This window comes from Schistocerca nitens, chromosome 1, assembly GCF_023898315.1.
Source record: "Schistocerca nitens isolate TAMUIC-IGC-003100 chromosome 1, iqSchNite1.1, whole genome shotgun sequence".
NCBI classification, from domain to species: Eukaryota; Metazoa; Arthropoda; class Insecta; order Orthoptera; family Acrididae; genus Schistocerca; species Schistocerca nitens.
In genome coordinates, this window is record NC_064614.1 from 158,936,805 (window position 1) to 158,950,910 (window position 14,106).

General features: G+C 39.1%; 1 protein-coding gene across 1 annotated transcript in view; it reads right to left on the reverse strand.

The window, feature by feature from the left end:
- Positions 1 to 1,850: 1,850 nt before the first annotated feature.
- The window catches only part of LOC126244045 (dynactin subunit 5), a 43,216-nt gene continuing 30,960 nt past the window's right edge, over positions 1,851 to 14,106 (reverse strand). Inside the window, exon 4 of the mRNA XM_049948208.1 lies at positions 1,851 to 3,583. Coding sequence (XP_049804165.1) covers positions 3,389 to 3,583 — 195 coding nt within the window. The 3' untranslated portion in view covers positions 1,851 to 3,388. The remainder of the gene's footprint in view (positions 3,584 to 14,106) is intronic.

Here is a 14,106-nt window from a genome sequence, read left to right on the forward strand (position 1 = left end):
AGCACTGATGCACAGAGGATGTGAACTTCCTTTGATGGCTGAAAGACTGACAATCAATGGAACATGAGTGAGAAACAGTGAATGCGAACTCAATACAGCTGAATGCTGTTTTTTCGCCTACAGTTTACAGCAGGTAAAATGCTCATTTGCTGACACTCATTAGTCTGTGTTTACTTCAGTGCAAACCAGGCTTTAATAACACCTACACAACACTGACAAAACAAAGAACACCTCAGTTGCCTCATACATCAAGTAGTACATAAGCATTTTTCTTACTGTTTAGTAACTCAATGCAGAATGCGCACTTTCATATTTTAATAACAAATGACCTCTACAATTACTATCTCCCCCCCCTTCCCCCCACCCCATACATGCCTTTGAGCACCAGTATAAAATATAATTGTTTTTGACAAAAGACAAGATTAAAGTTGGCAGACTAAAGCCCGTTAATCAATTATTTGAGTTAGCAAGCTGCTAAACTTACTCAGCACAAAGTATTTTTTTTATTTATAGACAATATTTATATTCCTGTATCTAATTTAAATCAGAATTATAATGTTTTATATGGTATTGTTTGAGTTATGAATCAGTTTGAGACCATAGCACGTGAACTAAAATGTAATGTATAAAGCGGATCTCAACACACACGTCTACATACGTATGTTGCAAGCCACCATACAGTGCATGGCGGAGAGTACTCTGTACCACTACTTGTCATTTCCTTTCCTGTTCCACTAACAAAAACTACGAGGGAAATGTGACTATTTACAGGCCTCTGCATGAGCCCTAATTTCTCATATCTTATCTTCGCAGTCCTTATGCAAAATGCATGTTGGTGGCAGTAGAATCATTCTGCAGTCAGCTTCAAATGCCGTCTCTCTGAATTTTCTCAATAGTACTCCTCGAAAAGAATGTTGCCTTCACTCTAGGAATTTCCATTTGAGTTCCCGAAGCATCTCGTATTACTAGTGTGTTGTTCACCAACTGGTAATAAATCTAGCACCCAGCCTCTAAATTGGTTCAATGTCTTCCTTTAATCTGACCTGGTGCAGATCACAAACACTCGTACAGTACTCAAGAGTGCATTGCAGTAGTTACCTACATGTTGTCTCCCTTACAGATGAACCACACCTTCCCAAAATTCTTCCAATAAATTGAAGCTGACTGTTCATCTTCCCTACCACAATCCTCACATGCTTGTTCCATTTCCTATTTCTCTGCAATGTTATGCCCAGATATTTAAACGACATGACTGTGTCAAGCAGGATACTACTAATGCTGTTTCCAAAAATTACAGAATTGTTTTTCACACTCATCTTCATTAACAATTTTTTCTACATTTACAGATACCTGACCTCCTTCAAACCAACTAGAAATTTTGTCTAGGTCATCTTGTCCCTCCTATAGCCACTCAACTTTGACATCTTGCCATACATCACAGTATCATCAGCAAACAACTGCAGATTGCTGCCCACTCGGTCCGTCATATCATTTATGTATACAGAAAATAATAGTGGTCTATTACATTTGCCTGGGAGTGTATATAAGGCATGGATTGTTTTATATAAAATTTTTTTCTATCATAACCATTGTATTTGCAAAAGCCTTCAATTTTATGACTATAGAGAAAAAAGTAAATAAAAGTTCAATGATCTGTGCTTACAAACACACAAAGACTGGCTGCTAAATAGTCGTCATTTGTAACATTTGAAAACTTTGTGTTCAAGCTCCTTAATATAACTTCCTTCAGTACCCATGGTCCTCCACATTTTGTACACTAAGAACACACACTGACTTCAGATCATAAGACTTTCTTTTACAATAGTACTGAAAGGAAAGGCTTCAGCATATATATAAAAAAAATGTTTTATATGTATGCTGCAGTAAGTAGTACAAATAAAAGTAGTATAAATATCAGTTGACTGTTTCATTTTATGATATTTCTAGAGCATGTATATGTGTCTGAACCAGTTTTTTATTCCACTAATTGATAATAATTTATAATGGAAAAATCATTCACTAAATACTCATGAGATGTTAATGGTATGATTCTGATAGAATATTAATGATATAGTTGTTAACATTGTCAGTTTTAGATACTTAAACAGTGTGATTTGGTATGTAAATCAAACATAAGCTCACCAGACAAAAAATTAATCACTCCAACGCACAGACACAGACGTATCGTCACGCCTTTACAGGTGGTGCAGCGGTTGAGTCATGTGCTCAACAGTGCAAGCACTGCCTCTCAGTGAGCTTGAGGTAGTAGTGATCAGTGAGACATTTATGTTTGAAGTGGACACTGTACATAAACATGGGTAAATGTAAGGGTATGACAGAATGGCAAAAAGGGGCAATTGTGTTTGGCCATGCCCATGGTCATATCATGTGTGAAGTTACTGAATTTGTATTTCACAGCAGACTGTTTAACATGCCTACAGGCAGTGGTGTAACAAGTGGCCACAAAACACATCAGAGTTGTGGTCACAGAACGATCCTGACTGAGAGGGATCGGAGACCCATTTCAAAGCTTGTGAATCAAAATGGCTTCCAAACCCAGCAGGAATTGCCTCAGGCAGTGAATGAAGGTCCATCCTAGTCTGTCAGTGAGAGAACCTTCTGACAAGAACTGTATGAAATCAACGTTCAGAGTCTGTCACCTCACAAGATGCCACTACTCACGCAGGCACATAATAATGACAACAGCACAGCACATCAGGCTGAAAGTGTGTGCCACTGGTTTTATGAACACTACCCCACACTATTACATCTCATCTGTCCTGTAAAGTCACCTAACTTGCATCCCATTCAAAATCTGTGGGCTATAGTACAGCACGTAAAATACCGACATCAGCATCCCCACATCTGGTGGAATTGCAAGATCAAATCCTCAGCAAGTGGCTTAACCTGGATGCTGTGTACCCACACAACCCCGTGGTCTCACCTTCTAATCAAATCCAGATAGTTTTTAGGTCCAGGCGTGGAATTAGAGGGTATTAAATTTTGCTTCTTTTGTCCAGTGAGCTTAGTAATCTACAGATTTCTTCCTGCGCCATAAACTGCTCAAAGAAGAAAAATTTCATAACTGATTGTAGCATTCTTTCACACACACCTTTCAGTGTGAATGGACATATGTTAAAGAAAAGAACTAAAATGAAACTACTACAAATAAAGGTAGAAAAACGAAATTGCTTTAACCTGTCAGCAGACAAAAGTATCACAAAATTTTGGTGCAAATTCCTTGTAAGGAGAACTTGCACATCATTCCAATGTAACTGCTGTTATTTACACTTCAACTGTACACTTGAATTATATGAGTAAATATCAACTTTGAAGCAATCTTGTAACAGAAAAAGTGTCACACAGTAGGTTTACACAAATACATGTCTTATTTTGCTGGTAGAAAATGCTGATAATAATTTCGTGTAAATTCTATCATTAAATCCTGTGTACATTCTGGCAATTCACCAACACAGACACCAGGTGATCCAGAGTAGCGCGTAAATGATGGAACAACTGTTTCTGGCGGTAGTACGGTGTCATCTTCAATCATGCAGCAGTCTTTGAGAACACATCGTCTGCCCTGTAGAACACAAACATGAACTTACTTTTCTGTCTTTCAAATTACATTTGCAAGTGAAATGATATACAGATAAAGCATACGTGTGATCAATCATATGAAAAAAAAAAAGATGCAGACCATTGTCACTTTAAAGATCATTGGACAGATGTACAGAGCTATAAGCCTAGACTTAGTATGTCAGTGTGATGTAGAATTATGGGATCACATATTACGACCTTTTTGACCTGCCATGGTAGCCGAGAGCACTAACGCGCCACTTCCTGGACTTGGGTAGGCGCACTGGCCCCAGATCAAATCTGCCCGGTGGATTACTGACGAGGGCCGGTGTGCCAGCCAGCCTGGATGTGGTTTTTAGGTGGTTTTCCACATCCCGTTAGGTGAATACTGGGCTGGTCCCCACGTTCTGCCTAAGTTCCACGGCTCACAGACATCTGCACACCTTCACACTATCCCATCGATACACTGGACACAGACAGATGGGGTAGACTAATTCCGTCCCGGGGGGTACCGGGTGGCGGCAGGAAAGACATCCAGCCACCCCTTAAAATTAACATGCCAAATCAGATTAACCATGGCCAACCCTGTATAACCGCGGAACATGGCTCAAGCGATAAATATATAGATATTAAAACCTTTTTGGAGACCAGAAATCTCATATGTGAGAATCAGCATGCACCTATCTTCTGAAACTCAGAAAGCCATTTTCAAGGGATCCAACAATCCAGTGGATAGTGGTGCCTAGGCTAATACCATGTTCCTTGAATTCTGAAAGAAGTTCCACACAATTCTAGTGAACAACATATTATAGAACATTGGATCAACTTTGTCACTGGATTGCTGAGTTCCTAAAAGATAGAACTCAGCACATTGTTCTTAAGGGGAAAATCATTTTATGTGAAGCTAGCTTTGCTTTTACCCAATGGACAGTTTAAAGCCTTTATTGTACAGAATATATGTAAGTCGCCTGGTGAACACAATCAGGAATTCTGCGAGGTCATTTGTGGATGGTGCTGTTGTACAGAAACTAGAAGACGTGCAGAGAACAAACACTTTGTGAATGGATTGGCACTTGACCTCGAATATTCACAAATGTAACATACCACACATAAATAGGTGCAAAGACTCATTATTGTCTGATTACGTTGCTTGAGACAGTCACAATGGTACAAGGCATCTTGAGCAATTTAAACAGCTGTAGAAATATAAAACCAGTTGTGGAAAAAGCACATGACAGACTGAAATTCAGATGGATTCTAAGGAAAGGTAATTCATATATTTTACAGTGCCCTTGTTTAATCAAATCTTGAATATTGCACGACACTTCGGGACCTTTAATGGGTTGGATTAACAGCAGAAAAAAAAAAAAATACACGTTTCATCATGGGTTTATTTAGGAAATGTGTTATCATTGCAAAGACACTCAAGTGGCTGGTTCTGCTCGAGAGGCAAAGTGCTGCTAAAATTCTGAGAATGCATATTACAACTAAGTAACATATTACTTTCTCCTGTATGTCTCTCACAGAAGGATCACATCAGTACCTACAGAGAAATTTGCCCTCAGCCGTGTATCACACTGACTTAGAAAGAGTATGGTCAAGGCTTTGAACTGTACTTCTTCAGTATTTTAACCATAACATGTCTTGATATCGTACGTAAATTAACCATAAGAAGAGCAGTGAAATGAGGTATACGGAATTGGTACTGATAACTGTAAATACAACAAACTAAAAGTATGTTGGCAGTGTAAGACCTGGCTGCCATGCCTTAGGTGTTACATTGCAATGGGTGCTGAATATTAAAAAAAAACTCAACATTTGCAGATTTTATTTTATTATTTTGTTAATTATGGATGGACACTTTTTACTGCAGTCAACACCAATACAGCAAAGTGTGAATATGTGTAATCAACAGAAATCATTTGATTAAAAGATTATCTATTGAACTTATAACAAACTAAAAAGTGATGTGAAATGCTGCCTTAAGTACCGATATTGAACTCACAATGAAATCATTTACTGACAACTGTAATGGCATATGTTAGGTTTACAGTAAATTACATAGATCAGTGTTAATCAGTCATCTACAGCACTGACATAGATCTGACAACAAAATCATCTACTGCACATTCAAAGGCCATCTTTAGGTTTACGCCAAGTGATGTGGTGCAGTGAGAGTCCACCAATAGAACTGCATTCAAACTGATCTTGTAATCTGCCACAGCTAAGAGGTAAACGTGCAAATGTCTTAAAACTTCAACAGCTGTCAACCAGACTATGGGCAAGACAGTGCTAAGCTGTTCTAACAGTCAACAGCACTCAGGACGCAGCAAGCTTAGACTACTATGGCAGTCCATTGCAGTAAAGTGGAACTAATTTGCAGCATCTGTGTTGAACACATACAGCTTGAATGAGGATCCAAGCAAATAGAGATATGGTACAAAATTCATTTAGTGTTGCTCTCCGAGTTTCTTGTGGCGGTGTGCATGACAATCTCTTCTTGGATTACGAGTTGTGTCACTTCGAATAAAAAAACTCGATGATTTATTCGAAATGACACAGTCTGTAATGCAAGAAGAGTGTTGAAATAATTACTGATGAAACACACTAATTTTGTGTATTACAGGTAACACACTCTGTATTCATTTTGTTAAGCCATAAGAGAGTGGGTTGCTGGGAGTAGAAGAAGCAAGTTCTATTCTGCACACAGACTGGCACAGGAAGAGAAATGGTTCCTGTCTCCCTCAAACAATGCCTGTACTTTAGTCTTGTATGGAGCACCTCATCTCACTTTTCGAAAAAGAGTTGCAGGTAATGCCCTCAATGGAGTAGGTACTGCTTCAGCATTCATTCTGGTAGTAAACATATTACTCCACCCGAACAGGCCTTGGAGAAGGTCGAATGATACTGACCAATCACCAAGTCACCCTCAGCCAACAGGCATCACTGGATGCAGATATGGAGGGGCATGTGGTCAGCACATTGTCCTCCCTGCTGTTGTCAGTTTTCTTGACCAGAGCAACTACTTCTCAATCAAGCAGTTATTCAATTGGCCTCACAAGGTCTACGTGCACCCTTCTTGCCAAAAGTGCTTGGCAGACTTGGACAGTCACCCATCCAAGTGCTGGTCAAGTCAACAGCACAGAACTACTACTGCAGTCCTCATCATGAACACTGATACAGCAATTTTTAAAATCAATGCACCACTGCCTCACTCAGCTTTCACCCTTTATTCCTTTTCCATACACGCCGCAGAGGTCCTGATACATTTCAATTGGTTTGCAGTCTTTTGCCAACAAAAACATGATCACAGAACACACCTCACAAATGGCAGGATTTTCTATTGCAGCGCATATTTTAACACATCACAAGTAGCAGAGACACAGACCACATGCTACCACCACTAGATGCGTACTGAGTGTAGGAACATTATGACATCAACATAGCGGCTGTAGCTCTGTCCAATGCCACACTTGAGCATATTGTCTGTTACTTTATGGATAGCCCTCATATTATTCTTCCATGGAACTGTGTTAAAGACAGAATTATAAATTTCAGCACACACTGGTCATGGTCTGTTTTGAACAAGAAGATATTTTTGCCCTGTTAATTAACTTTAAATAAGAGCCATAATTGTTGGGAAATTTTGAGAATTCAGTTCTGCTCTAGTGCACCAAGTACAGCTTTTATGCTATATTTGTGCCCCACTTATCTATTTAGACTTAATTTCTTGGCAAAACTTTGGTTTCTTTTCAGTTTGTGTTCATAGTAACTTTCTGATACTATCATTAAGCTTTCACTACAACAATTTTGTGATTGACATTTCAGAGTTGGGCACTAGTGACCAGCTACACACCATTCATAGTTGTTCCTCAGCCACCAAATGCTTGCTGTGTTTTGCATGTGCATGCAAAGCCTTGTCAAGTGTGACTGCCTGCATACTGGCAACACTGTCTCCAGGTACTGCAATCTGTCAGTCACAAACATATTTTATTCAAGATATAATTTGCAGTGAATCTTTCTGATTCAACATTGCCTTTTGTAACATACATCTGAAAGTTGGGCCCTTCACGTTTTCAGTCCCGTAGTTGAAAGTTTGTTTTTGGTTTTGTATTTACTAATAAGTTACTTGTTACATTGGATAAACAAAGCTATGTTCTGTACCCATTAGATACCTTTTAATCAAATTTACATTGAGAATGATAATCAAAATAATGAAATTAGAAAAATTCAGACCCAGAGTTCTATAGATGTTATTTCATCTTTAGCACCATTCAAAAGTGGAACAAGAAGAGTAAATGACAACAGTACACTGTACTTCCTGCATCACAGCCACTTGTTGACTTGCAGAACACAGGTGAAGGTGTAGATTAGCCTGTAAACTTTTTATTGACTGCTCCATTCCCAACTTCTAAATCTATAGAAGTTAGGAGACTTTGGTCACATAATGTTTTGTATCTAGCCACTGCCAGCATTGTCGATCAGGCAATGCTGTGTACAGCAGCCCTGTAATAGCCATTGTTGAAGGCCATTTTACAGTTTGCTGTGCTGTAATGAGTTTGGGCTGTTAGTACTGGAATAGGTAATGAAGCAGTATCAGTCCAATGTAGATATTGCCTACAACATTTTTTGGAAAACAAAGCTCATTATCCACAGTGAGGACAGAGGCTCAGTACAAAGTCAAACTACAGGCATTGCCTGAGAGAGACAGGAGGTGCTATCTCTGCACTATACCTCTGCCTGTGCAAGTCCTATGTGTAGGATAGGACATATTTCTTCCACTCCACTCCCTCTAATAGTATTCAACAAAAAATTACATACTGTATTTCCTGTCCTCCTCAGGGGACACCGCCTTAACGTAGCACTGTCCGTTCTCTGGACCCGGAGGGCTATCCAGCGTTAGCTTAGCTACCAGAAAAGTCACCCAAACCGGACAGGCCAAAGGGGAGGAGCCAGACAAAGTGTGTCCCACAACGGCCTATCGCTCCCCCTATCCTATCCCAAACCTGTCCTCACCATGTTCTTCTCCTGTCATTTCCTGTTATATGTATAGGACCTCAACAGCATCAACAGTGGAGAAAGAGTCCTTCGGAATGGTGAAGCTGCCGGAAGAGGCACCTCTTCTCTTTGGGTACAAAAAGAGTACAAGTAGCGACTGTACCCCAGAAGGGTGGCTACAGACAGCGTCTGACTCATAGTTTGTGGCTGATTTTGCGCTGGGCAACCTACTGCCTATGAGGAAAGAAATGAGAAACTACCCCATTACATTCCCAAGCAGTACATGGTATGGCTCTACATGTGAAAGATTGCAGAGTTAAAACTTCCCTCATTTGTATCCCGAGAGGGGAACACATTGAGAGTAGACATATTGAAAGGAAGAAAGGGACAATGAAGGAAGAAAAGATAAGGATTGGTACATGGAATGTGAGGACACCACTGCAAGCAGGAAAGCTAGAGAATGCAAAACAGGAGATGAAAAGGAACAGATTAGATGCCCTTGGTTTGTGTGAAATGAGATGGGGAGAGAATGGGGAGATAGAAAGTGGAGATTATAAACTATTTTACTCAGGGGAAATCAAGAGTGGTGAAAACGGAGTAGGAATATTGATAGGGCAAAAGCTGAAAAATATTGATGGAAGATTGATGACGATACGACTGAAGGGTAGTTCAAAAGATTTGATGTTAATACAGGTATATATGCCAACAAGCCAGCATAGAGAGGAGGAAGTGGAAGAATATTACAAGAAAATACAAGAACTCGCTGAAAAAGAAAATAGAAGTGCCTGCATTATCATCATGGGGGACTGGAATGCAGTGGTGGGTGTAGGAAGAAATGAAGATACAGTAGGAAAATTTGGATTAGGAATAAGAAATGAGAGAGGTGAATGACTAATTAGTTTCTGTAAAGAAAATTTATTAGCAGTGGGTAACACATTATTTGAACACTACAAAAGGAGACGTTACACATGGATATCAAATTTGAATAGGGAAAGATATCAGATGGACTACATCCTGATACAAAAAAGGTTTAGGAGCTGTTTGAAGAATGCCAAAGCTTATTCAGAAGCGGACATAAATTCAGACCACAACCTAGTAGTGGAGAAATAAAAGTGAAGTTGAAAAAAGGCTGGAGAGGTAAAGCAAAATAAAGACTAAACATAGAAAGACTCAAAGAGGTAGGAAAGGCATCAGATTCAGAAAACAGATTTATGGAAAAATGGGACAGAGGTAGTGTTGATCAGTGGCATAGCATGGTTGAAAAGGTTGGGGAGACTCTGCAGTAATTATAGGGAGACACAATGGTACAATACACAACAATTTAAACAAATGAAACAAAATGCATCAAATAAAACAACAACACAACAACAACAACAACAACTACTACTACTACTACTACTACCACTACCACCACTAATAATAATAATAATAATAATAACTTGTTCAAGAAATGATGAAAAATTTGTAGAACTCCAGCAGCAAGAGAAGAAGCACTTATATTTTCTTGTACACAAGTGCAATGCGCCTTTCTATTCTTTCCACAAATATGTCTATAACTCGGTCTACAAAGATATGATCACAGGATAGCTCTCCAAGAAGTGTCTTTTCTATTGCTAACATGCTCAAACACGACAGCCGGATGTTGGACATTGAATTCCTTAAATAATTCTTCACTCGTTTAAGAGTACTCATGCTTCATTTACTGCTTGTTGTAGTTGCAGGTAGGGTCAAAACCAAATGCAGGAGCTTCGTTCTCTCTTCATAAACGGAGTCTAAATAATTGTTGACAATGCACTTTAAGAGGATTCTTGGAGATAATGTTTTTCCTCATCAGCGTATATGTTACACCGTTTATTTTCAAGTTGTTCTTGTTTGAAAAAGGGTACTGTTCTAATAATTGAAGCAGTTTCAACTTTGGGAATTCTTTCTGATAGTTCAGGAAACACTTTCGTTCAAAAGTTCAACAAACTGGTTTTGGGGAAAGTTTTGAAACCTTCTTTCCATCTGAACAATTTGCAAATCCAGTATCTCATAAGTTAGTGTCCTGAGAGATGTCTTTTGACTGTCACTGAATGATAAGTTGCCATTCAAACACAAGCTGCATTTAATGCATTCATCAATGAATGTTTCCGTTCTTAATTGTCGTAAGTTTCTCAAAACAGTTCTTATTTCGACGTGGCAAGCAGTTATACAGACAGATTTTGACTGAAGAACATTAAAGAGATGATCAACATAAACAAAGCACCCTCGGTAGAAGCAAAGCAAGTAGACAAACGTAGGATCATCCATCCGTCGTTTCATTCCCACAGCACAGCTCAAAGATTCTGGGTCCCACTGAGAGTCTGTATCATCAAATATATAATTAAAAACACTATATAGCCCTGAGAAATGACTAGATGTTGTTGAAACTGCCTTAGAATGAAAGTTCCAGTGAGTGTTGCTCGCATGTGACAGTTTAAATCCTTTCTCAGTTAGCAATACAGTTCGTTTTGATGATTTGCTGAAAAACGAATGGAATGCAGTAAGATCACTTACAAACATGTGTACTTGTCATATGATTTTGGAGGCATGTAACAGTACCAAATTCAGTTGGTGTGCGTAAGAATGAATAAACACCGCATAGGGACAGAACTGCTTCACCAATTGTTGTAGTCCTCTTTCTCTGCCCGCCGTTACTGAAGCGCCATCATATGTTTGACTAACCACTTTTCTTCCACATTCCATTCTTTCAATACTGCATGAATAATGTTTGACAAACCTTCAGCAGTTTTATTTCCAGAAACATCGTAAAATTCAACAAATCTTTCCTCAATTTTGTCTGCAATACAGTACCTGAATATTATACTCATTTGACTCTTGCTTGACACGTCTAATGTTTCATCAGCCTGAATCGAAATGAAAGTGCAGTTCTCAATTTCAGATTTTATTTTCTCATTAACAGCCAGAGCTATCATTTCTATTACATCATTCTGTATACCTGGAGAAGTTCCTTTAAAGGTTGAAGATGATGACAGATGGTCTCGGATTAACTGCTCTCCTTGAGCTAGTAAATCCAACAATTTCAGATAGTTACCTTTGTTGCTGGAGGATTCGTCTTCTCGATGGCACGAACGGCTAGTTCTTGTTTACAATGAAATACAATTGCCTGAATAAGATGACCCAATACTCTCCTGCTGGATGAAACTTGTTTGTTGTATTTTATTGCTGTCAGACGAGCGGCTTCAGAAAGGGCGTGCTCAATTCTACTTTGCCCAATAACTGAAATGATTATTTCTTCTGCACATGACGTTTTGATATTTGATGAATTTGTGCTTTCCTGTCAAAGTTCTTTATTGTACAAATGCCCTCATTGCATCATTCCTTTTCACCACCAAACAGAAGACATATATAACAATATAATATATTATTGACGGCATTCGCAGTCAGCCAAGCATACTTTTTGTACCAGACTGTCTGAAAAGTGCGTTTTTGTTTGGCTTCACTTAAAACTTAACTGAGTATAGGAGTAGGTCATTTGTCCTTCGATTCTCACTTTTTTCGTACGTCAATGTAGAAAAAGGTGTTTTTAATAAAAATTCTATAAGGTGTTCAGTTGCTGGCTCACTCATGTTGGTTACACAACGAAAATATGCACTAAAATCATACAAGAATGACTATGAACACAAACTGCGCGACTTCACTTCTGTGTTAAAAGCCAGCATAGAAGCGGCAGAGACTAGTCTCGATACCTGCTAGCAAGTGCAGCGTACCAGCCTTTGTGGAAGAGGGGAAGTGGAGGGAAGCTGAGAATGCCACTAACGCTCAGGTGCGCACAGCCAGGTAAGGGAAGGGAGGCAGAGACTGAGAGCAGTCGAGTCTCAAGCAGGCAGATACACCAATACCTAGGGTGCGGTGGGGCGGGCTACAAAGCTGATATCTTCGCACATTTAGTGCTCTTAGTAGAAAGTTATTTATATTTTTGTTATGAATTACTATTGCATCTTTTTTAAGCATGAATACAGGGGAGACTAAGTCTCAAAGTCTCCCCTCACACTATGCCACTGGTGTTGATGAAAGTGTTAATGACAAATGGATAAAAATGAGGGAAGGACTCATGGACTCTGCCAAAGAAGTACTAGGAATTAGAGTATCCCATAGTACCAGGAAAGAATGGATAACAGAAAACATGTTGAAAAAGGTGGAAGAGTGGAGAAAGTGGAAAAATGTAGGAACTGTAGAAGACAAAAAGAGGTACAGGAAACTGAATAATGAATTAAGAAGAGAAGCTGAAGAAGCAAGGGGAAAATGGATGAAATAGAAATGTGACAAAACAGAGAAAATGGAGAAAGAGGGAAAGTATGAAATGATTTAAAGACTGGCTAGTGAGATAGATTTTGAATGTAAAAGAAAGAGGAATGAGGTGGAAATAGAAAGAGCGGATGGTACTCTAGCAGAAGAACCACAGGTGGTTTTGAACAGATGTCAAGAATATATTGAATGTCTGTATAAGGGGGATGAAATACAAAGCGAAATTAAGGCTGAAGAGGAGCAATATGTGCCGGAAGTTAGAAAGAGATTCACCATCTTGGAAGCAGAAGTAGAAAAGGTGCTGAAGGAGATGAAGAATAGGAAGGTATGAGGAATTGATGATTTGCCTGCAGAACTGTTGAAGAGTCCGGGAAACAAGGCAAGAAAAGAAGCAGTCTACCTCTGTAATGAGATATATGACAAAGGGGAATGGCCTGAGGACTTCCTTGCAACAGGTATGATACCAATAGAGAAAAAGAGAAACACTAAAAAATGCGAAGAGCATACGACCATCAGTCTAATGTCTCATGCAGCTACAGTGCTGCTGAGAATGTTGAATAGGAGGCTATATGGCACGCTGGATAGAGGGATTACAGAGGAGCATTTCAGATTTAAAAGAGGAAATGGAACAAGAGATGTTACTGGCCTGTTAAGAACTATAGGGGAAAGATATATGGAAAAAGATAGAGAAATCTTTGCTGTTTTTATATATTTAGAAAAGGCTTCTGATAGAGTTCAGTGGAACAATCTGGTGGATATTTTGAAGAGGAAAGGTGTAGATTGGCAAGAGAGACAACTGATACAGAATCTGTATCTACACCAGAAAGTAAGGGTAAGGATTGGAAATGAAATGTCAGAAGGACGCAGCACTAGACGAGCTGTTAGACAAAGTTGTTGCCTTTCCCCACTGTTGTTTAACACATATCGTGAAGAGATTATTGAGAAAGGCTTAGATGGGAAAAGAGGAATATGTATTGGTGGAAAGAGCATAGAATGTATAAGATTTGCTGATGACATGGTATTAGTGGCAAAAAGTGAGCGGACAGTGAATAACATGCTGAATGATCCGAATGAAGCTTGTGTGGAATATGGGATGCAAATAAACACAGCAAAAACAAAGAGTACGATCGTCAGTACAAGACACAGACTGTCCAACCTTAAAATAGGACAAGCTACCATTAGCCAAGTAAGTGCATTTACATATCTTGGACGCACAATAACTGAAGATCTGAGATGTCACCA